The 25,727-nt window shown below is 31.3% G+C and overlaps 1 protein-coding gene and 1 pseudogene across 2 annotated transcripts; both read left to right on the top strand.

Moving 5' to 3' along the window:
- Positions 1-414: 414 nt before the first annotated feature.
- Positions 415-1,704, top strand: LOC131607671 (uncharacterized; annotated as a pseudogene).
- Positions 1,705-19,697: 17,993 nt separating this feature from the next.
- Positions 19,698-25,276, top strand: LOC131602983 (probable potassium transporter 17). Of its 2 annotated transcripts, XM_058875216.1 has the most exons (8): positions 19,698-19,899; positions 19,981-20,203; positions 21,569-21,790; positions 21,869-21,919; positions 22,573-22,833; positions 23,313-23,365; positions 23,454-23,823; positions 24,098-25,270. In XM_058875216.1, the coding sequence occupies exons 1-8, from the start codon at positions 19,831-19,833 to the stop codon at positions 24,946-24,948; spliced, it is 2,100 nt and encodes a 699-aa protein (XP_058731199.1). In that variant the 5' UTR covers positions 19,698-19,830; the 3' UTR covers positions 24,949-25,270. The 2 variants fall into 2 exon arrangements, with proteins under 2 accessions (XP_058731199.1, XP_058731200.1); XM_058875217.1 differs by lacking the exon at positions 19,698-19,899 and having other exon boundaries at positions 20,078-20,203; positions 21,637-21,790; positions 24,098-25,276.
- Positions 25,277-25,727: the final 451 nt, after the last annotated feature.

Here is a 25,727-nt window from a genome sequence, read left to right as displayed (position 1 = left end):
ACCAGAGCGCTTTTTGAAAGCGCTCTCATACCCCCCTACCAGAGCGTTTTTTTTGCATCATTTTCCCTTGTTTATTAATTTTGTTTTTAGCGAACCCTACGAGAGCGCTTTAGTAGCTGCGCTTTAGTAGCTTAAATTTGGCGTAGTGAAACTAGCCGTTATTTCAAAGTCAAACTAGCCGTTATTCAAAGTCAAACTAGCCGTTATTCAAATTCAAACTAGCCGTTACAAACTAATCTTATAAATAGTATTAACATGCACACTAATTTTCATAGTACTTCTTTTCATTCACTACCTCTTTCATTTTCTATAACTTTTTATCATCTTCATCTATATCAAACTTCTTTTCATTCACTACCTCTTTCATTTTCTATAACTTTTTATTATCTTCATCTATATCAAACTTCTTTTCACATGGATCCTTCTAATCCTTCCCACATTGCAAAAATGTTCATGGATTTTATGAATGATGATACAGATGAGGAACTTGTGAGGCTGTTTATGGAAGAAGAAGCCTCAAGCTCTAAAAGGCCTAGAAGTCAAAGAAGGAATATAGAGAGGAATCGTGAAGAGGGACATGATCGATTGTTCAATGATTATTTTTCAGAAACTCCGGTATACACAAATGAGCAGTTTCGTCGAAGGTACCGAATGCATAAACATGTGTTCCTTCGTATTGTTGAAGCTCTGGGACAACATGATGAGTATTTTCGAATGATGGTTGATGCAACTGGTAGGTCAAGTCTTTCGCCATTACAGAAATGCACTGTTGTTATTCGTATGTTAGCTTATGGAACATCGGCTGATAGTGTAGATGACTATTTGAGAATTGGTGAAACTACGACACTAAAATGTGTTGATAAGTTTACAAGAGGAGTGATCAGCATCTTTGGGGCACAATATTTGCGAAGGCCCAATGCTGAAGACATTGAACGCCTAATGCGAATGGGAGAAGCACGAGGATTTCCAGGCATGTTAGGGAGCATTGATTGTATGCATTGGGAATGAAAAAATTGTCCAGTTGCATTGAAAGGGCAATATGTTCGAGGTGATCATGGGAAACCAACTGTTATGCTTGAAGCAGTGGCTTCACAAGACTTATGGATTTGGCATGCATTCTTTGGTGTAGCGGGTTCAAACAACGATATTAATGTGTTGAACCAATCAAATGTCTTCAACGATGTTCTGCAAGGACGAGCTCCCGAGATTCATTATACAATCAATCATACTGAATATAACAAGGGCTATTATCTATCAGATGGTATTTATCCTGAATGGGCCACGTTTGTGAAAAGTATTTCGATGCCACAAGGTGATAAGAGAAAATTGTTTGCCCAACATCAAGAAGGGGCAAGAAAGGATATTGAACGAGTATTTGGAGTTCTTCAATCTCGATTTGCAATCATACGTAATCCAGCACGATCTTGGCACTTAGACACACTCCAACGCATAATGAATACATGCATCATATTACACAACATGATTGTTAAAGATGAACGTGCCACATATGGTGGAAATTTTGATTTTTCTTATGATCATTTGAGCAATGACCCAACAATATTGCCGAATGATTCTAATATTGATTTTCAAGAGTTTCTACGTAGAAGATTTGATGTTCGTGACAAACAAATTCATCGGCGTCTTCAACAAGACTTGATAGAACACATATGGCAACATTTTGGTAATGAGAATGACAATAATTAAAAATTGTTTTAAATTTATCTTTTTCTTATAATTCGTATTAGTGATGCATTTTTTAATTTATGATTTTTTTAATGTAATTTTTGATGAATTATTTGTATCATGTATCATTTTATTTAATACTCCCTCCGTCCCAAATTATAAGTGAAATTCACTTTTTAGATTCATTGAATAATTAATGTATCTGTTCTATATATGAACCAGATACATTAATTATTCAATGAATCAAAAAATAGAATTTCTCTTATAATTTGGGACAGAGGGAGTATATATTTATTTTAACCTTATTTTGAAGGTATGTCTTTTTAATGTATTTTGATATATTTGAATTAATTTTTTAATTATATTTTATGTAATATATTGTGGAGTGTAGTGGGACCCATTTTAGATTTTTTGATGAGTTAGATGGATATTTGAGAATTGTAAATGAGTTGTTTAAAAAATTGGGAAGTGTAAAATAATATAAAAAATTAAGTGGGTCCCATTTAAAGAACTCAAATGGGTATGATGGAAGTGGAGTAGGTTAGATAATAGACCTATAATTGAATCTTTGACAAGCACGGAATACCTATGAAGCTCAAGTGACAAATACAATAGTGTTGAATTGAATTATTATTCAAATTTAAATTTGAAATTTTAAACTTGTATATGAGTTGTAGAAAAAAATCAAAATAAAAGAAGTAGAAGAAATTAAGAAAATATAAAAATACAACTCACAAATTTATTGTCATATGATATTTTATATTTACAATTCCTCACAACCACAATATCTTTACAAAAATATTTTATTACTCAACCTATAACTTTGCAATGATAAAATTACTAACACTCTCATATAATTTTTATTTTTATAAAATAATTGTAAATATTTTTAGTTACAATTTTAGTACGAGAAAATTGCAAATTCTTTTAACTATTTACACGAAAAACTGTAAATTCTTTCGATTATAATTTTTTCACAGCTATTTTTTTTAGAGTTGTTGTGATTTTTTTTTAAACTAACTCTTTTTTTATTTATATTAATATTTCACTTTTTTTCACTATTTGATGTGAGATTTGTATAAATAATTAATATGTTCGGAGGTCCTTGTTCAACGTCCAACACGGGGAAACAACAAATCAAGATAAGGATGGGTGAATTCATTGTCAAGAACCTTATGATCACTTCATCAGAAAAGCCATCTCTAACGTCGAGATCAATCTAACGGGTATTTGTGCCTCACACTTACATTCACATTTCAATTACTAACAAACTCTCCTATTTAAAGAGGATTAACCGTTATTTTTCATGTATGAATTTCGCTCTCCGTTGATATCACACTATTCATTTTATTTCATTGACTTGGGCATTGGAGTACTAACTTTGTAAGTAACCCATTCTCTAGTGCATCAGAACCTTCTTCCACCGCAACACAACAACAATTCAACCTTTTCGATCATCATTTTGTTCTTGAATAGAGTATTGGGAGTAAAAGGAAATTGCACCTACTAAGTTGGGTAATTATAAAAAGTATATAGTCGGAGTAAGTTCAAATCACCCACAATAAGTTGCCCTAAATTAACCTCATGTGTATGTGATGAATATCATTATCTTATTGCCTTAATTTGATTGTTTTGAATGAAAGGAAAAGAAAATCAGATGAAGAAATTTATGTAGAAAACCATAGTTGAATTGGTGTCTAAGGAGGAAGACTTTGGTCTGTATTTTTATGGTTTGTGTTCTTAAAATGTATGTGGTGTCAAACTAGTACAGAGAGAATTGATCCTTAGCTGATCTAGACAAAGGTTCACATATGAGTACCTGTGGTTTCATTTTCATCAGCTTTTACCTCTTGATTCACTTTGTTTGAATTCTGTCTATGCGAGCCAAGTTGCTTGAGGACAAAGAAAAAAATAATTTTGGGGGAGTTTGATAAGTGGTTTTCACATTGTTATGTCGGTTTTTTTCATTCACTTTTATTCATTTTGATCCTTGTTTTTCTACTTTTATGCATGTTTGTGTGTTTCCTCTGCTTTTCACGTGATATGTGCCTTATGGGACAAAACAAAAGTAAAGGCATAAAAGAATACATATAAAAAGAATCGTCAAGTATAAATTTCCAGCAACACCACCTAAAAGTGGTAATCAACACGGACAGTGTTGCACAAAGCTACCCTCACTCCCTTCTTGTGTCCATCAACATTACCCGTGTTGACCACCAGCCTTTTCTGAGTAGAAATTTCAGACAACAACACCACCCAGCAATGTTAATCAACATGGATAGTGTTGCACAAGGCCGGAAGAAACATTTCTTGGTTGATCATTATATGAAATTATGTTGGTATTAATGATAGAAAGCTTATTAAAGGCATATGAATCATAGGAGAAAGAAACTTTATGCCCTGGTTTTTTGTTTACTTTACCAAGCTTATTTCTTTGCAACTTTATTGTCTGTCAAGTGTTGTACTCAAGAATCCATTGGAGCTATTTTATTCAAATTCTTTATTTATTTAATCCATGTTCTTATTTTTTTCATTATTATTGTTTTTCTTTGATCATGTATGCAATTTCCATGTAAGCTTTATTTGCTTTATTGTTAATCATGTGTGAGTAGTTCCATAGGGACTAAGGGTCATGAGGATTGTCTCATGACAAATTTAAAGTGAACCATCTATCTTTTTATTACGAGAAACAGAGTTAAATGTTATTCTAGAACATACGTTTTTATCGAAATGTCATTTATGAAAGTAACGATGATTTAGGTATTGATCATATGTTGAAAGGGTATAGTTCGCTGCCCGAAAGTAGAATGCTAGGAAACTGAGTACAAGAGGACAGAAGTGTCTCAGATTCAGTTAAGAAAACTCCATTTTTATAGCTGCATGAAATCAATCTCAACAAATATTATTGTACATGGCGTTTAATTGACTCACCTTGATCATGTGATATAGTATTTCATCTAGATTTCTCCAAGCAAGAGGACACCTTCTCCACGTGCATATACCTGCTGAACTTATGTTTATTCGCCAAAGGCAAAGAGTTTGATGGAACCACTAAAGCCTTATTTAAATTTTCTACCGTATCATAGGTAACAACAGTCGCTGACTCAACATCTGCCACATTTTAAACCTATGACTTTCCTTATCCCAATGTTCCTTGCCTTTGGTGAAAAGATAACTAATGTTCCTTTTACCTTTTCAGTGTTCCCATGTTCTGAACACGTTTCCATGATACAAATAAGCTTATCATTATCATCTTCCTTGAACATTGAATTGTGCTCTTTGTCACCGACTTAATCCTCGTAGTATTCTTTTTATTCTTATGGGTCTTGTTAGACCTCGAACCTCGCCGGAATGTTGATCCTCAAAGGCCCATGAGCATCCTCCACCACCTTCAATCTTAACACCTCTCCATTAATCTTAACATTAAATGCCTTGTTCAAAACCATATAACACTTAGTTCTAACCACAATCCAAGCTACATCCATTTTAGATTGGTCTATTGTTCCATCATTGAAGCACATGTATGTCCCTACTGGATTCGTAATAAACTCTAAAAACTTAGGATTCCAAGCATGGCAAGGAACAACATAAATTTGTAACCACGTAACTCTTTCATAGTACACATCACTGGGTTCCCATTTGTTGATCTCTTTAAACCACTGCCTTAACCAATCTCTTCCAATGACAACTAAATCCACAAGCTTTCATCGTTTCCTTTCTTCAAGCAAACATAGATTAGATCCTAACAGAGTCATTTGGATCGCGAAATAACCCTCAATGTAAATAATGTCTTGGATATTATACATCATCCATGTGTTTTCCACCACCCCTACATAATCTTTCTTGGACCAACTCCATTAATCTTCATCATCAAATTTGAACTTGAAATAAGCAAACGAATGTTTAGCTAGTCTTTGCAGATTAGGTTTTGGAACCCTATCAAGCCTTCCCATTGTCTGTATTTTAGTGTTATTGTAACATGAGCGTAAGACATTGTCTCTGAATTTCCTACCATATGGAATCCCATAGTTGTTGTCGTGCATCTCTCCCTTCTTGAAAAACTTGTTCCAATCTGAGTGCTTGTTCAGTTCCTCCCCTTTGTTAGTCTCTCTTCCCAAAGCGTGTTTCCTAAAATTCCCTTCATATCGCCTCTTTTGAAACCTATGTAAGTTGACGAAATTCTTCTACTTATCAATGAAGATGTTGTCTAACTTGGTAGTTATCACTCTATCGTTCTTCACATCAAATAATCTAATGACCCCGTGTATTCTTCCCCAAATATCTCTCCTTGAAGGAATAACTACCCCATCAATGTCACCGTACTCCTTGAATTCATCACACATGTCGTTAGCCCTACGCTCATCCAGAAATGAAGTGAAGAAGAATGTTGATGTAACAGATGTTTGCCTCATTCCATGACTATTATCAATCAGCGTTGTCACATTAGTGATTCTTTCTTAGCCTCCCATGTTGTTAACGTTCTCCCACTCTCCTTCTTCCAACAATTAGGAGTGTGCATGGTTGGTTATTTTTAGAAACCAAACCATAACCATTTTCAAACTATTTAAATGGTTTGGATTTATAAGTATAACCATATTTTAATCAAAACTGGTTATAAAACCGGTTATAAATTTGGTTATGATTATATAACCAGTTATCCAGTTTTAATTTTTTTTAATTTTGATAATTAAAAAAATTATAATTGAATTAAAATATTTGAATTAATTTTAGATTTTGGATAATAACCGAATTATAACTGAATTTAAAAATAACTTAACCAGTTAATATTTATTTAATTATATTCAAATTATATGGATAAATAACCAAATTATTAATGACTAAACTGATTAATAATTATTTAATTATATTCAAAATTTTAAAATGGATTTAAATTTGATTATAAATTTAGGCCTCACGATCAAATATTTTGCATACCGTTGCTAACAATTTATAAAAGCACGAACAGTATATTTACACAAACATATTCACATGAAATCATGTCTCCTAGTATATGTACAATTGACTTTGACCAAGTCATGCCTTTTTTTCTCTACTAAACAATCAATACATTAGCATTTGTTAATCTATATGATAATTTTTTTATCTACTTGACTAATAACTAAATAATATATTTGAAAGTTCTAATTTAACTAATAGAATATAGACATTCGAGTTTGAGTCTAAAATACTATAATATATATGTGAATTTTAAATAACTACTAGAATTTCATGTACCGACCAATATTTAAGTCACGTCAACAAATAAAATCTTTAAAATCAAGTAAGTAAAAAATCTTTAAAATTGCGAACCGTAATGTTAAAAGAAACAAATTTTAATTTGTACAAAATAGAGAGCTAAAATTTTAATTTGCACAAAAATAGAGAATCAAAGTTGCATTATAAAGTTAGATTGAAAGTAAAATAAAGTAAAGGTATGGATTATAAAGTTCTCAAAGTTGTGAGCTATCCTTGTCAAGTGATGTTTTATTACTATTTTTGTTTTGTTGATATTATTTGACTAAGTTTATTACAAGATAGCTGGATCTCACATTCTACTTCACCGACCAAAACAATTTTACTCTGTGTTGACTCCGAACTTGAATATTTAGTTACTTCGTCAAATATATTTACTGACCGTATCAAAATTCAATCACTTAGAGCATAAATATAGGGGGTGGTATTTGCCACATGTACCACTTGTGTCAGAATAGCATGGATAATTGAATGCAAATGGTGTAGTATTAAATAACCACCATATCCAAATAATGCTACGGTGCTTTTCAATTTTTTAGTGTATATTGTGTGATTAGTGAGACCCATTTTAAATTTTTAGATGGGTAGTATGGATATTTACAAATTTTATTTAGGTGGTTTAAATAATTGAGAAGTGTGAAATAATATATTATATCAAGTGAGGTTCATTTATACCACCAAATTGGGTGGTATGGGTGTGGATGCTCTTAGAATACTTGAGCCAAAATATATTGTGTTAACATTATGAGCAACTAACTAATTGGAATAGATTATTATTTGGAGGATATTACTAAACTTTCTAATATATCCTTCTTAACAAAATTAAGTTACACTAAATTATGTGCATGTAATTAAATAAATAAATTATTCTTGACCAATCAAATTAAAGAATGTATACATGTGGCGGTATCGTTCTATGGAAAATTCAAAAAAGGAATTTTTTTAATAACCAGTTTTTAAAAAAGAATTTCAAAAATAACCAATTTTTCAAAATATTTACTCAAATGTCCACTTTTTTTTTTTGCTATTTTTACACGTTGTCGTCAGGGGGTGGCGACAACACTATCTCTTTAATGATGTCGCCATTGGGTCTGGCGAGCATGTTCAAAAAATGGGTGTTGTCGCCACCCCTAGCGACAGCCGACAACACCTCCTTTCTTTTTTTTTTTCAAATTTTTTATTCAATTTTTCTACCTATTATTTTTTACTATTTTGTACATTATATTTATTGACTTTAATTTATTAGTTAGAAAAATAATATAAATAAAAAAACAAGTAATTTATATTAAAATAAAAAACAAGTAATTTATATTAAATAAAAAAGTACAATTACATTAATCATAAATAAAATTTCGAATGACCTAGCGCGGGTGACCCTGGTACGATCCGCACGCAGGAGGTCTAGTAACTCGTGTAGACGGCTCACGAGTTGGTAGTGCTCCCCTATTCGTACGACGCCTCCCTCTATTTGGTTTTTCTTGTGTTTGGGTCGATGGCCCTTCAATGCACTTCGGGTCTACAAAATCTGTCAGCCGTCCTTGACCTCTAGAATTCCCGCTATAGGAAAGGCGGGTGCCCGCGATGTAACACCCCAATTTCTACCCGAAAATATCATGCGAGAAATCAAAGTATTTTAAAAACTATCAACAAGCATTTGGGATATCACATTTACTTCATATAAACAACTCATAAACAGATACATAACACTTTAATCTCAGAGAAGCACAAAACAACTTATAACAGCTCTTAGACAAACCAACTTCAATTTAATATACAGAGGAATCATAACATTCGGTTTTATAAAAAATCATATTTAATCGGAAACAACTTCAAACATCATAGTACTTCTCACTATCCAATTTGGAAATCAACAACTAAAATATGAACAACATAGAAACAACAATATAGACAACCCCCCGAGTGCTACGTATCAGAGTGACACACCAACTGGACACGATGAAACTACAAACTTCCACAAATATACTTGAGTACCTGTCCATTTCCCATGGTAGGGGAAACATCAGCAGAAGAGCTGAGATATCAGACATTATAAAGGAAAGTATGATAATAGATATAGCAAGATAAGATCATACACAATTCACCACTTCTCAATATAAGCAATTTGCATCACGACAACAACATGGTTCATATATTCCAACTTATACACATATATCATTAATACATATATATTCACATTCTCATCATATATGTTTCATTCACGTACATCATATCTACAACACATCAACAATCCATATCAAATGAATTCAACTTCACAAACTATGCATCCACACATCATAACAATGACTCGAATGCAACTCGGTATGCGACTCGAATGCGACTCAAACTATGCATATGCATGTGGTACCAATCGGAGATTCAGCCCCCGTCACCAATTGCCCAATTCAGAGGCACAAGGCATAAGCATTCGTCACTAATTTACCAATCTAGGCCGTCCCAATATATATATGCAAATGTACACGACTCAATGAACCGGACATCACACAACATCATCATCATTTACTTCACAAAATATTCGTCACAAGGCATACACCTATATCATGATTATTACTGATTATTAAAGATAATAACACTTCACACATATTACAACAACTTCATATAAATAACGGAACAATACCGACAATTCACCTAATCAACGGTCGATATAATTAACAAATAATTACAAAGATATTCACAACCAATCCATAAGATATAATCACAACTCAATGCTGGTTAATCGGACACAATTCAATTACTTCACTGATTATCCGATTCATTCGGTTAAATTCACTACTTACTGTCCTACCATAATCCCTATGTTATTTACTAAATCCCAAAACATGATTACGGTCAAATTCTCAAGATACCGTTGTTTACCGACAAACCGAATAATTTATCTAAGTCCAAGTATTTTCGAATTAAATAGACTAATTGAAATTAATTCAACTATTAATCAATGAACCAATTAATAATCACACTATAAATTTTAATTCAATTATATTTCTATTCCATTATTTTCCAATTCCTAGCATCTACTGTACATGTCATTTATCATCATCAATTCATATAAAAACATGATTAAAATTCAATTTCATGAAAATCTAACATAAACCCTAACATTTATAATTCTACAACAAAATCCATTATTTCACTATCAATGGTTTACTCACAAAAAACACAATAATCTAATACACATAGATTATCAATTGCACACAACTTATCACATTCCAACAAACCATCAAATACCCAAAATTGCACATAGAAGAACATGAATATCAAGTATAGAATCTACCCACCATAACATACTATCATACAACCCTTTATCATGAAAGAACCCCACCCTTACCTTGATAAATTTGGACTCTTTCACCATAGCTCTAAGCTTTTCTCCAAAAGAAATCCTTTCTAACATCATTTGGAGACACACCTAAAAACCAGTTCGGGAATCATCTTATCAGACATACTTAAAACCCTCAAAATCAAAATCGCTCCGGTCATAACTTACCTCTATGAGTCAGGAACATTGTGTCCAAGTACCATAACGATCCAACGGTTGGATTGAGAGATACGTTCGTTTTGCCAAGATGACTCTAGGCTGAAACATAGCTGCGAAAAACGGGGTTTCCTCTAGCTTTTCTCTTCCACCATTGTTCTCTCTCTTTTGCCTCTTTTCTCTTCTTTCTATCTTTTTTCCCAAATGAAAAATAGTAACCTCTAAAACCCTAACTTCCTCTTACTATCTCACTTATGTTAATTGGGCTTAACCCACCAATCTATTTCTAGTATTATAATTCTACTACTTAGGCCCATTTCATAATATCTCTCTAATTACTCAATTAAGCCAAATAACACAAACACACACTCATAATTAAATACTTAAATAATTATTATATTACATAATAACTAAATAAATAAGTAATTATTAAAAACACCAAATAATATAATTACTAATATAATTAATAAAAATATTAATAAAATCGGGATGTTACACGCGACGCCTTCAAAGCTTTGTCTCGGTGGGACGAAATTTCTCCGGTAGGTGCGGCCTCGAAGTTTGGTCTTTGGTAGTTGGTGGTGGAATCAGGTTGGTTAAAATACAATGGTTGTGGGGGTGTGTTGAAGTTCAATGGTTGGTTGGGGTACTGTGATGTTTGTTGGTCGAATGAGTTGTATGGCGGGTATTCTTCATGTATGCCTATGTCGGGGGTAAGTGATGGTGATCTGGAAGAGCCCGCCACATTCAAGAAATTATCCATATAGACTTCAAATATCTTCTTCCCTAACCTAAATGAAAGCAATCCTTGACCCTGATTCGAGTGGGATGAATGTTAAAGAGATAGAAGAAAAGCGTCAGAGTGGGGACATTGTTTTCATATTCACATTAGTGCTGAAAGGCCTTAACATAATCCCAAATCTTAAAGTGCAATTGGGAGGGAGAGGTTCCAAGTTGGTTCATGACCCAAACATCAAAATCATTAAAAGGGAGACTGAACCCCATTTTGGAGAATATGCGCTCGTGGAGTGGAAGTTTACACTCATCGAGACAACAACATAATCTCTTTTCAAGGCCAAAATGCAACACTGCCCCGTCAGAGGACATACCCACATCTCGATGGGCATATTTTACCTTGGTGTGCATCTCTGAAGATATATGTCATCACCATAATATATTGTTTCACCCAAGGGAACTTTTTTGCATCAACAACAAATTTGAGATCATGTTGTACTCGACGTGCCATTTCAACCTTAGTGTCAACAGGAAAAAGGTTATGACCATGAGTACGAGAATGTGATTGAGACTCTACCTGCCACCTAACCTTGTTATCACTAGGTTTGCAATAGTTAAGGCACATATAGGATTTAATGTAGACTCTCATCTTTCATGTATCTTTGTAATTATCTATAATTTCCAGGTCTGGATTAATAAGTTTTGGAAAGCCAAATCCACGAGAAACATATCTAATATTAATCTTGATGGGATAAGTTTCCCTTCTTCAATAACATCAACGTTGGAGTTTCTTTCTTATATGGATTCCAATGATTTAGCAACATCCACATATGGACCCCTCGCATCATCAAAAGATTCCCTAACTTTTACAATGCTCACTAAAGAGAGTCTTACCTCTAAAAAAGACACTTCTAAAGTTTTTGGGTTTATTGATTCCGTCAAGAATAAGCATCACTTATATTATTGTCACTAATCTAGTCTTTAAAAAAGGTTTGAGAAGTGCAAGGATCAATATCAAACACACTGTTTGTAGGGTTGGATTGTTTCACGTCTCTCGTAAACAATTTTTTGCATAGTAAGATTGATATCTCAATTCATAATTGGAATTGGAGGCAAACGTGGCCGTAGTGAGAAAGATCAGTGAACTGCCCAAACAACTCTTTGTGTCCCCTCTCCCCCCCTCTCTCTATCTCTTCATATTGATTGGGAAATTGATTCGTAAAGATTTTCCATTGATTGTTAAAAGTATTATTGATTTGTTGATTTCCTTACAATCAAATAGATTGTAAGAGGATTTTGATATAAACAAACTCAAAAGGAAAATCTAAAAAATTGACTGCACGCCAAATGATTTATAAATTGATACTTTGAGCTGTTCTATTGAATTCATTGAAAATTGGTTGCTTAGGTGATTTCATTAGAACGGTTGATTGAGAATTTAATTAGTTAATCTTTTGTATCATTGTTATCCTATACTAAAGGTTGTACACATATCTGAGGTTCCAATAATTGGTTCAGTTTAGACGACTTTCAATCTAAATACGATACTTCCGCTTGCCATAGTTTTTAACGTTTCAATACCTTTTAAAAATTTAAATTTAAATTTGGGGATCTAGTCAATAACAAATATCTATAATAGCAATGACACTATTGATAATGTTAGACATAAACCATCTATCAATGCCCTTAAATGGCAGAGCCGACCCTGTAGGGGTGCAAAGAGCGCTACCGCACAGGGCCTCCAAATTTAAAGGGTCCAATTTTAATTGATGGGCTTGATATAAAAATATAGTAAATAATATATAAGGTTTGTGCTAACTTACATTAATTATTTTGCTAAAGTCAAGCGGTACAGGGCGTGCTTTTGGATTGAAACCTTGCTGGTTCGAATCTCAGCTTTTCAACTCATTATGTATAGTTTTTATTTTTTTCATTATTAAAGATATCATTATGTGACTGGTGTACACTCTCTGCACATCGCGGGACTTAGGCCTTTGCATGCAGCACCTGTCTTCCGCAGGTCTAGAGTAGCACAACTGAAGCAAAACCTTATAGCTTTTGGGTTGAAACATTGCTGGGTGGACACGCAGATTTCACTATAAAGAAAAACTTCATTTCCTTTATTATATAATATAAATACAATTTTTTAAAATAAAATTTGTTACAACTTAAAATATTTCAAATTTTATTTTAATTCAATCTTTTAAGTTTTATTTTAAATAATAACATTTTAAGGAGGTGATATAATTGAATAATTAAAATTTTATTATATGATGAACTCATTTGTTATTATTTTTTAGAATTAAATGTTGTACAATATTATTTTTGGGTATTGTTTTCCTTCATAATAATATTTTAAAACGTTAAAAAATGGATTATTTCATTTTACTTAAAGTATTATTAAATATATGAAATTAATAAATTAAATTATTTGATTTAAATGATTTTTGAATATATTTTTGTCTTACTTTTTTTACAAGTTTTTTCATTAATTTAGATTTTCATTGTGAATTGACCCAATAATAAATTTGACACAGTAGTTGTCAGACCTTGAAAATTCAAATTATACTCTTATATTTTATAATTTCACATTGTTGATTAATTATTAATTAAAATACTTTATTATTAACATTGTCGAAATTGTTTAAAGAATTATTACCCTTCTTTAAATAGTATAAATTTTTCTTATAAATCAAAGAATGTAGGATTAGAAAAAAGCGAATAACTAAAGTTCAATAAGTAAAAATTTTATAGAATATTTCTATATCATTTTTTTCCATATAATTAATTTTATTTACAGTTTAAATGAAATATAATTTGTTTTAATCCATTCTATTTTCATCTATTAGGGCATAATGTAAAAATAGACCAGGGCTTCTAAATTGTTTGGGCCGACCCTATTAAATGGCACAACAGGAACTCATCGAGGGATGCCTTGGACATACCCAAGCAGGAGAAGTCACCTCTCAGGTAAATATCTAGCCAATGAATTCTCTGATCGCATATAACCTAAAAATAAGGATGTGTCATCAAAGTCTCGATGCACTCTATGCTATACGCAGGGTGTTCTTATGACATCATCTATGATCGGTACAATGACACTCCACCTGCACTCATGAAGACCTCATAGATGTGAATATTTGGCCATTTATCTGGTAGCCCATGGGGATCCAGTGATAGGAACACGAGCACATCTTTCACAAATGGATGTGAAATGCTCTTATATCCAACACTACACAAGAAGAAGAAATTATATATACAAAATGTATTTGATAAATAAAAACTAAATAAATAAAATATAATAAATATTCATATATGAAATAGACTCATATAATCGGCAAGCTTCCTCCTCTCAAAGACAATAGCCTCTCGAAAGGCAATATATAGTACCGCCTAAGCAGCATACCCACATGCCCAGTCGACATGCTCAACCTCAAAAAATAAAGATATGTATTTGGAATCGATATATACATGAGACTTATCTGCTAGGATAGTACATCCTACAAGATGCAACATGTATGCCCTAGCGGTCGCCTCATACATAAACTGCTCCACCATAGTGTGATACGTATCTCGGAATAAGGAGAGACAAAAGTGAGACCCCTTATTAAACCTGAACTCGTCCAAGACCATGGTCTTGGTAACCCCCAAGTAATGCTCATCCATAATACATTCAAGCTCCTAGTTAATGAGAGGAGCGATGAAGAAGTTACCTACAATGGGGATGGAAGAGGCATGAGACATCATCCATGATAATCTTTATCTCACCAATTGGAAGATGAAAGGAGGATGTCTCCTTATGCCATTGCTCAACAAACGCTGGAGACAGAACTCTAATAAATGTGAAAAAGCATAAGAAAGAACATACTTAGGACGTATAAGGCAATGGCAACAAGATGCTAGGAAGTCAATATATTTTGTTTTGTATTGATATGGTCCAATCCTTGTGAGATTATATGTATATATTTTGTCGGGTTGTGATTGTACAAACACTTTTAAATGTTAATTCATGTTATGAAACTTGGGTTCATGATATGTTAAAATTTGTAAATGTATGTTTTATTGTTATTTAATAATGTCAAAAAATTATTTAAAAAATTAAAATCCTTACTTCCTAACCGATTTTTTTAAAAATCCAAAAAGAAATTACTAATATTAGATTTTTAATATATCCAATAAACCATGTTACTTATCAAATTTTTTAAATGTTCATTTTTAAAATTCAGAATGCTTTATCCAAAACAATTGCTTAAAATTGGATTTTTTTTTTCCAAAAAAAAAAATCTATAAATTATCATGCATTTCTCAAAAATTTGGAAAAATTAGCCAAAAGACTTGAGCTAAGCTGGAATTTTCCAAAAAAAATCGTTAATTATCCATTATTTTCAAAATAATCTAGTATATATCATAAAAATCAGGGCAAAACTCATATTTTCATAAGATAAAGATTTTGTTAAAATTTGATATAATCATTCTAATATTCGATAAATCATAAAAGTTTTTAAATAATTTTTTTAAAATTTATTTATTAAAATACATTTTGATAAAAATGTACATTTGACAGTATGAAATTAAAAAAATAGTTTAAAAATAATACATTGACAATATAAAATATAGATTCATCATTAAGCTATGTTACACAATTAACTTAATGCATATTTTTTTTTCTCTTAAAAAAGGTGCGAGGAAAAATTCTTGGTTTGTGGCTGGCTACCTTTTTTCAGTAAAGATCGAAATGATTTTAAGAAACTTACTTAAAACAAAGAAGCATAGAATATGCGTTTGTTGGCTCTTCTTTAACAAGGATGTGCAAGTATTTGGAAAATGTATTAAAAATTAAAACAAACAAAAGAGTAATTTTTTTTCTAGACGAACACGTAATAGCTAATAACATAAATTTTTTACTTCAAAAGAAAGATTATTTATTTTGTTTATATTACTATTTCTAGATAAAGAATAAAACTACAAAAAGAAATAGAAATGGATCGACAATCAGGCTCATTTATTTATAAATTAGGATAACTTTGGTAAGAAAGCATATATTTACTGGAATATCAAATTTTAGAAAATATATAAAAATAATTTAAATTTAAAGTAAATACAAAACTAGCAATATTATTTTTTTATCCTCTTGTTTAAAGTCAAACATATTTTCAATCCACATGAAATCAGAAAATTTTAAGTTTAACTTCTTCAAAATATTTATTCGCCTTTAATCTTTATTTGCATTCTATTGAAATTATTTTAATAATGAAAATTTAAAAAATAGACTATAATATTAAAAGCATTTTTAATAGACACTTATTTATAAACTACAATATTAATTAAAGTGGACTAAATTTTAGTAGAGATTTAGCGCTTGTTTAAATGAGTTTTGGTTTTTTAGTTTAAAAAAATTATTTTACAAATTATTTTTTAAAATTTGTTTTGAAGAAAAAATAAAATAAATATATTTGGTAATTTTACTTTTAAAAATTATTTTAGAGATTTTGATAGATTTATTTTTGAAATATATATTAAAATTAAAAAAAACTTGTTTTATATATAATTTATTTTTTAAGAGCTTAAAGATAGTGCACTGTCAGTGTTAAATTTTTTACACGGTCAGTGCATCACAACCTTTAAAAATAAATATTTTATATGTGATTTTAAAAAAAAGTCAAACGTTAAAAAAAATTAACGGTTTAGATTTCATTGACAGTGTAAAACTGTTTTACATTGTCGGTGTATTTCCATTAAATATTTTTTTAATATATTTTATTTTAATCGAAGTATATTTCAAAATATTTAAATATAAGATTAATTATATTAAATTAAAATATGAAATTCATAATATTTAAAGCTAAATTATAGTTTTGATCCCTGAATTTTAACTTATTCACGAAATCGGTGCATATATTTAAATTTAAATAGTTTTGATCTCTTTTCATGTTTATTTGGAGAAAATTGATGAGACGTTCGCTTTTTCACTTATATTTTTATTTATAAAATTCTACAATAAATTTTTATACGATTATTTGTTATGTTTCACAAAAAATTTGTCATTTAAAAAATAAAAATATTGTTTTTAAAAGTATGAAAAAGATATCAAAACAGTTTAAATTTTAAAATAATAAATTAATTTTAAAGATCGGATAAAATAGTGGGAACAAAATTATAATTAAACCTATATTTTAAAATATTTTTAAATTAATTATATTTATATATGCATAGTAAATGCTATATTAAACATATTCACAGATATTCTTCCTTAGAAGTATGGTCTTAAATATGTGTAGTTGTGCATTATTTTAGAAATATTCTGCACACAATTTTTTAACATGACATGTATGAATTTACGGGTTGAATTTTTAAACTGTTATTTTTTCTTGAATTTTATTAATAAATTACTACCTCCGTTCCTTTTTATAAGAGATAAGTCGTTTTTTAGGTTTATTGAATAATTAATGTATTTGGTTTCTTTATACATGAGATACATTGATTATTCAATGAATTTAAAAAGTGAAATTTCTCTCTTAAAAAGGAACGGGGTATTTTTATCAAAATAAATACAACTAATAGAAAAAGAATAGAAATATAGAATGACTTTTTATCAAAATATTAGAAATATAAGGAAAGTGAATTATGTACAAAAATATTCCAAATATTGTTTACATTATTTGTGAATTTTTTGACACGAGTTTTATAAAAGCAAAATGATTCATAGAAATATTTTACATTTTAAAATTGAATAATATTGTAAATTTGTCATTAATAAGTTTTTCTATCATTTTTTTTTCTTCCTCTCAATTCTCAAAATTAAGGATGGCAAAAATATTCATGTCCGCGAATACCCGCGAATAAAATCTGTATACGGGGCGAGTAGCTTAATAGATATTCATAAATAAAATAAATGAATATTTAAATATCCGTTTATTTATGGATATGGATACGGGTTTAATATTATTGTGTCTACGGATATCCATATCCATTAATAAATTATAAAAATTACTTAAAATATTATTAATTTATTATACTCTATCTTTTCATCTTCTAAGAAACTAAAAATTTAGTCTCCTCATTTCTTTTTTAAGTTTTCTTCGAAAAAACATTTATGTTCTATACAAATTTTACTGGCCATTTCATATTTATGCTTCTTCTATACTCCATATCTCACTTCAATAATCCCACCGTCTAATCAACCAATATCGCTCTTTTTCTGTGTAATTAGTGTCATCCTTTCTACTATTCCATCATCCGCTCTTTCACCATAACTCACAATGTCAATATTATTAATTTTTTATTATAAATAAAATGTACGCGATATTGTGCTTTGGTGAAAATGAAGAAAATTAATTTAATAAAATTTTGTTGTTAAAATAAGTTGTATGAATGTTATGTTATGATTATTTCTTGTGTTTTTAAAAGAAATTGAATTTTTTTCAAAACATAATTTTATAAAAATAATGTGATTCTTTGTTATCTGAAAATATCTACGAATACCTTAAAACATGCGGATTATCCGTTTACCGGATAGGGGTATCACAGGACAGATATCCGTCCCCATAGATATTCATTTACATCCCTACTCAAAAATATTAAAAACCAAAATCTTTAAATTTTTTAATTTTTAAAATTCTTATATAAAAAATAATTTTCAAAAATAATTTTATAAAACTAAATTATCAATTAAATTTTACTATTTTTTACATTTTAAAAACCAAAAAGTAATTTTACAAAACAAAATCAAACAAACCCCACCCCTACCATAAAAACTCATTATTTTGTAAGAATTAAAGACACTTTTAATCATTTATTGTCCTTTTTGGCTAAGGTTGAAGTTTATTTTTACTAACTTATAATATTTTAGAATAAATTATTTCAAAAAGTTTATACAATAATTTTTTTTTTCTAAATTATAGTTTTTGTTCTCCTATTTTTTTCTGTTCACAAAATCTCTGTATTTATCTGTTTTTAATAATTTTAGTCTCTCATCTCCAATTTTGATAAAAAATGTTGAAGTGATTTTTTATTTAATATATGATACTTTTTTCATATTTAAAATTAATAATAATATTAAAGAACCTATTTGAAAAAAATAATATAATTTAATATACTTAATAATTGTAATTAATGTATAATTAAAACATATTTAAAAATGTCAATCTAATTAAATATATTTTTGGTATAAAGAAAAAATTACAGTGTATAATATAAAATAATTTTACAATGTATAAATACACTATCTTTTATCTCATTGAAATAATACAATTAGTGCGAAATTAAAATTTAAAGAAATGAAAAAATATGTACTAGTACCTTATAACAAATTATTTATAATAAATTATAAATTAAATTTTACTTTTTAAATAAATAATTAATGCATCTAACATATAATTAAGATACATTAATTATTCATCGAAACTTAAAAAAACAAAATTTCCGTATAATTTGTTAGAGATTAGTATTTGTTTCACATGATTAATCTATGGGTCCACAAATCAACTCCCACTTTACAATGAATTATGGGAGTGTGGCGGTGTTCTACCTTGTTATATATACCCCACTCGTCACTATCTCTCACCTCATGGTGTATATTCATATTCACGTGGAGACGAGTGACTAGTGACTGTTTCTTTGGCGACTAGTTTTGTTTTACACTTTTAGTTTAGTTTTCTCAGTTTGCCTCCATGGATCCTCCTTCCTCAAACGACGTCGTTCTCAATGTTCCCGATTCTCATGCATGTATTCAAAAACAGGTTTATTACTCGTTTTCTTCGGTTCTTTCTGGGTTTTTTTTATTTATTATTTTTATGAATTAATCAACCATGCAATTGCAGGGGAAGGGGAAAAAGGGCAATATAGTCCTTGCGTACAAGACTCTAGGTGTGGTTTTCGGAGGGCTTGTTACTTCACCGCTTTATGTTTACCCTTCAATGCCTCTCAATTCTCCGACTGAAGAGGACTATTTGGGAATTTACAGTATTATGTTCTGGACTCTCACTCTCATTGGTCTTGTTAAGTATGCTAACATCGCCATCAAAGCTGATGATCACGGCGAAGGTAGCTTTCGTCTCTTACCTTTAACTTAGTATTGATATTGTGGTGTATGTATGTGACAGACATGTCTGATTGAAGGCTTGTTTGTGTCCAACACGTCAATTGACCATGTGATCTAACTAATTCATGCAAATGTTAGCGTTATGTTCGGTGTTAGTTTTGTGTTACTATTAGGTTACTGTTACTTTCCCTAACCATATGTTTGGTTTCATGTTTGGAGCAGCGAGAATTGACTCTGGAGGTGTAAATTGATTTGACATGTTTAATTGCTCTTAAAGTATAATTGTGGTTGTGTCTGGTGTCGTAGGTTACTGTTATTTTCCTTAACCTTATGTTGTTTAGTTTCATGTTTGGAGCGGCTAGAATTGATTAATATGGAGCTGAAAAATTGATTTGACTTGTTAATTGCTCTTAAATATAATTGTGGTTGTGCCAGCCTGTTAGGTGTCTGTGGTTGTTTTGTATTACTACTAGGTTACTACTACTTCCCCTAACCCTCTGTTTAGCTTCATGGTTGAAGTGATTAGAATTTATTCAGGAGGTGTAAAATTGATTTGACATGTTTAATTGCTCTCAAGTATAATCGAGGTTGTGTCGGGTGTCTAGGTTAGTCGTGTTACTAATAGGTTACTAGGTTCCTGTTCTTCTCCCTAATCCTATGTTTGGTTTCATGTTTGGAGCGGATAGGATTGATTCTGGAGGTGTAAAGTTTTTTTTTTTTTTTTTGTAATCAAGAAATATATTAATGGGAGAACTAAGGGTTCTCCAACCCGATTACAAGAAGAAACGGGAAACCCCGACAAAATGAAAGATTACTATCCAATTACACCTACGAGAGAAAAAATAACGGTTCCTTACAAAACTCGTAAAAAGAGTAATTGGGATGAGTAATTTTTCCGCAAAAGGACCACTTCCAAGCCATGAAAAGTTGATTCTGGAGGTGTAAAGTTGATTTGACATGTTTAATTGCTCTTAAGTATAATTGCGGTTGTGTCAGGTGTTTGTGTTAGTTCTGTGTTACTACTAGGTTACTGTTACTTTTCCTAACCTTATGTTTAGTTTCATGTTTGGAGCAGCTAGAATTGATTCTGGAGGTGTAAAATTGATTTGACATGTTTAATTGCTTTTAAGTATAATTGATTTTGCTCTTCGAATTGATTCTAAATTGAAGCTATGATTTGTAGTGAAATTTGTTGTTGAGAACTTATTTTTACTTAAACACATTCAAATACAAACCAACGTTAGAGTCAACTCACTTTTAAGTAAAAGGAATTTTACAAAATCAATTGAGTCAAAATCAATTTTTATTGTTGCAGAACCAAGCATGCACTTAAATTTTTACAATAATGAATTTCAATTGCATTGTAGGAGGGACATTTGCTCTGTATTCGTTACTTTGCCGCCATTTCAATATTGGGATCTTGCCTTCTAAACAGGTTGGTTTGAACTCACCTAGGGTTACTGAGTCGCATACTTGGCTTGCTAAGCTGTTCGAGTCTAGCCTCGTTGCGAGAAGGCTTTTGCTTTTCATTGCTATGTTGGGTACTTGTATGCTTATTGGTGATGGTATACTCACACCTGCAATTTCAGGTTTGTGAATTTTTATTTTCAGTCTCTTTGAAATGTGGTTTTGCTTGGGTTAATTTGTGGATTTGCTTACATTCTCAGTCTTGTCTGCAATGGATGGAGTTAGAGCGCCTTTTCCTTCTTTTAGCAAAAGTAAGTTTTCAGTTACAACTCCAAATTTTTTATACCTTGTGTGTTGTTTTTACCCCCTTGCCATTATTTAAGTAGGTTTTGACACATGGCAACTTTCACAAAATATTTGCAAACAAGAAATTGGTTTTCTTGCTCAGATTGTGTTCAAATGTTGAGCAGGATGCCTTCTTGAACCCTTACTGTTGGAACCATGTTCAATGTTATTATAAGTTTTTGTTTAGGAAACTGTAACAAAGGGGAGAAAATGACCATGCATTATTCACAAACAAATGCCTATGAACAGAAAAAATGGGCAATAAAGTAACCCTACAATGCCACTTTTGTTTTAGTACATTTTGTGCACAAGTTCTTCGCCCCCCCATTAAGTACATTACTTCCTGTTATTGTATACTGGGATACCTACTTAGGATGAGTAGCTTGTGACCATCACTCTTAGGATGAGTAGCTTGTGACCATCAAATTATTTGAATGATTTGAATAACACAGTTTTGTGCATGTCCGATATAATCAATCTGTTTGGCATGTAACAATGTCAAATTAAATAGGGGGTTTCTACTTTTCTAGTTCTAGCATGTCAGATTTTTGACTTTATAATGCAATTTGTTCTCCTGGTTTATGTAATCTGATTCCTGTCTTTGCATATGCTTTTGCAGCATGGGTAGAAACACTCTCTGCAGTTGTTTTGATCTTTCTGTTTTTGTTGCAAAAATATGGTACATCCCGTGTCAGTTTCCTCTTTTCTCCAATAATGGGTGCATGGACTCTCTGTACTCCACTCGTGGGAATTTACAGCATCATACACAACTATCCAAGTATATTCAAGGCTTTATCTCCGCACTACATTGTCCAGTTCTTTTTGAGGAATGGAAAATCTGGGTGGCTTTTACTTGGTGGTACCGTCCTTTGCATTACCGGTATGTATCTTACTGTTATTATTCTTGTCCACCCTTTTTGCATCTTGCAAGACATGCCTTTTTGACGCAAGTCTGAAAAAATCATCACTGAAGGACAACTTTATTTTTTTTTCTCTGTCAAATCTTATTATATATTCATGTTTTATGTTCTACTACTTGCTGAGCAAGTCATAGACTAAATAATGCCGTTTTATGTGAATTGAGCAAAAGAATATCTTGCAAACTAATAGCGAGGGACTCGCTAGAACACGTCCAAGCACTGAAAATTAGGAGGAAGCTTGTCTAGATGAGCAAGCCAGTTCTTTTATTATTCCGAGTCTCTTGACCTTTGACATTAATATACCAATCCAGTACTCAATTTTAAAATTTGATCACTTTTTATTTTGCATGGGAAGATGTACTTATCCAAATGGACATGCATGCATATTATAGTACTTTTTTTTCCTGCTTGTTCTTTATTTATTTCTTCACTTTGACAGGTTCTGAGGCAATGTTTGCTGATCTTGGTCATTTCAATCCGCGGTCCATTCAGGTAACTTTTATGATTTTTGACCTCTAGTTCAAGATTGTGATTCCTTTTCAGCAAGTAATGATCTTTCTTTTTGTTATTTTGGTAACAGCTAGCTTTTATATTCACAATCTACCCATCTTTAGTTCTGACTTATGCGGGGCAGACAGCATACCTGATTAAAAATCCCAATGATCATAATGATGGTTTTTACAAATTTATACCAACTCCAGTTTACTGGCCTATCTTTATCATTGCAACATCGGCTGCAATTGTTGCTAGCCAGTCATTGATATCAGCCACCTTTTCTGTGATCAAGCAATCTGTAGTGCTGGATTATTTTCCACGAGTAAAGATTGTACACACATCTCCTAATAATGAAGGAGAAGTTTACTCCCCTGAAGTGAACTACATCCTTATGATCCTTTGCGTTGCTGTCATACTTATATTTGGAGATGGAAAAGATATTGGAAATGCTTTCGGTATGGCAATTTCTAAAACCCATTGCTCTTTTGACATATAATAACATCAATCAATTATCACATGATTAAGAGAACACAAATACCCTTTTATTCAATTCATCAACTACGTAACATTTTTTAGCAACTCTTTTGAATTTGAACTTTGTCAACGATACATAGTAGATAGATGAATAGAAGGGTTTTGTTAGTTCTAGACGTGTCCAAGTATTATTTTATTGTTTGAAACTATTTAGTCTTTGCAATCTTCTCATTGATGGTATAACATTTGTTGCAGGTGTTGTTGTGAGCCTGGTGATGCTTATCACCACTATATTACTTACATTAGTCATGATTATGATATGGAGAACTCATGTTGTGCTGGTTTCCCTGTACTTCTGTGTGTTTTTTGTTATGGAAGGGGTTTACGTCAGTGCAGTTTTCACCAAATTTGCTGAAGGCGGATGGATTCCTTTTGCCATATCAGTTATCCTTGCCTTCATCATGTTCGGTTGGTTTTATGGTAGACAAAGAAAGATAGATTACGAGTTAACTCACAAGATAACTTTTGAGAGACTTGAAGATCTTTTGGCCGACTGCAGTGTTCAAAGGGTTCCTGGATTATGCTTTTTCTATTCTAACATTCAGGATGGTCTAACTCCTATTCTTGGACACTACATAAAGAACATGAAATCCCTTCATAAGGTTGCGGTATTTACAACTCTTCGATATTTACTAGTCCCCAAGGTTGCTCCACATGAGAGGATTGTTATCAAGAAATCAAATCTCGAAGGGGTATATTGTTGTGTTATTCAATATGGTTATGCAGATGCTCTAAACACAGAAGGATTTGATTTTGTAGATCAAGTCATAAATAATTTGAAAATACATATACAGAACAGTCCCGACAATCTTTCATCCTATTCACAAAAGATAGAAGAGGTCTCCAGCTTAGAAGAAGCGCGACTTGCTGGTGTTGTTCATGTTCGCGGGAAGACAAGATTTTATATCGGCCTGAACTGTGGCTGGTTTGATAAAATTATGCTTGCTTTTTACGAAGTCATGCACAGCAATTGTAGATCTGGCCTCCCTGCTTTAGGAGTTTCATTACAGCAACGGATGGAAGTTGGAATGCTTTATGAAGCTTGAAAGGTTTACCAATATTCAAGAAATTAAAATTCACATTATTCAGCGGCTTCACTAGCTCATGGTGTCCCATATACATGATACAACATACTGAAGAGTGAATAAAAGGGGGCGTAAGCAATAGATATCCTGTATGTGTTAAAATCCTACAAGTAGAAACATTATATTAGTTGAATCATATTCTTTGTATAATAACTGCCGAAGTAGTCATATATAATCTTAATATTAAAAAATGGAAGCATTACTATTTACTACACTTAATATCCTGAGCTACATATTTTGTCTATGGATATTTTATAACAGTGAAATTTAAAAATATGACGAGGTTATTGTACCTTAAATATGTAAAATATATTTGAAGAATTGAAGTTATATTGATTAATGATTGAATACAGATCCTCTGGCAGCGTCTTTTTCTACCTTAATCTGGTGTCCGTTTAATCAACATCTTGTTTGTTTACTCGAGGAACTAGTAATAAAGATGGAGGCTGCCTTTAAGAAATAAGAATTTCATGTAAAATCAAATCATCTTCAGTTATGTGCGTTCTACCATTAGCCACTCTTTTTCTTCTTTCAATTTCTTAAAGATATTTGGATTCTGCACTTCCGTCATTTTCCAATCTAGCAAACTAATACGGTTCCTGTACTTCCAATAAACATGTTCCGAGTATAAACAAATACATGGTTACATAAATATTTGAAAAACTTCCATGAAGTTCCAAAGGGTTGGTAATATAGAGATTTTAGTTTTACCCTGACTAATAACCTTTAAAAAACATCCA

Source organism: Vicia villosa, linkage group LG5 (assembly GCF_029867415.1).
Source record: "Vicia villosa cultivar HV-30 ecotype Madison, WI linkage group LG5, Vvil1.0, whole genome shotgun sequence".
Lineage (NCBI taxonomy): Eukaryota > Viridiplantae > Streptophyta > Magnoliopsida > Fabales > Fabaceae > Vicia > Vicia villosa.
Note: the sequence above shows the minus strand (reverse complement) of the source record. Positions and strands in the feature narration are given on the sequence as shown.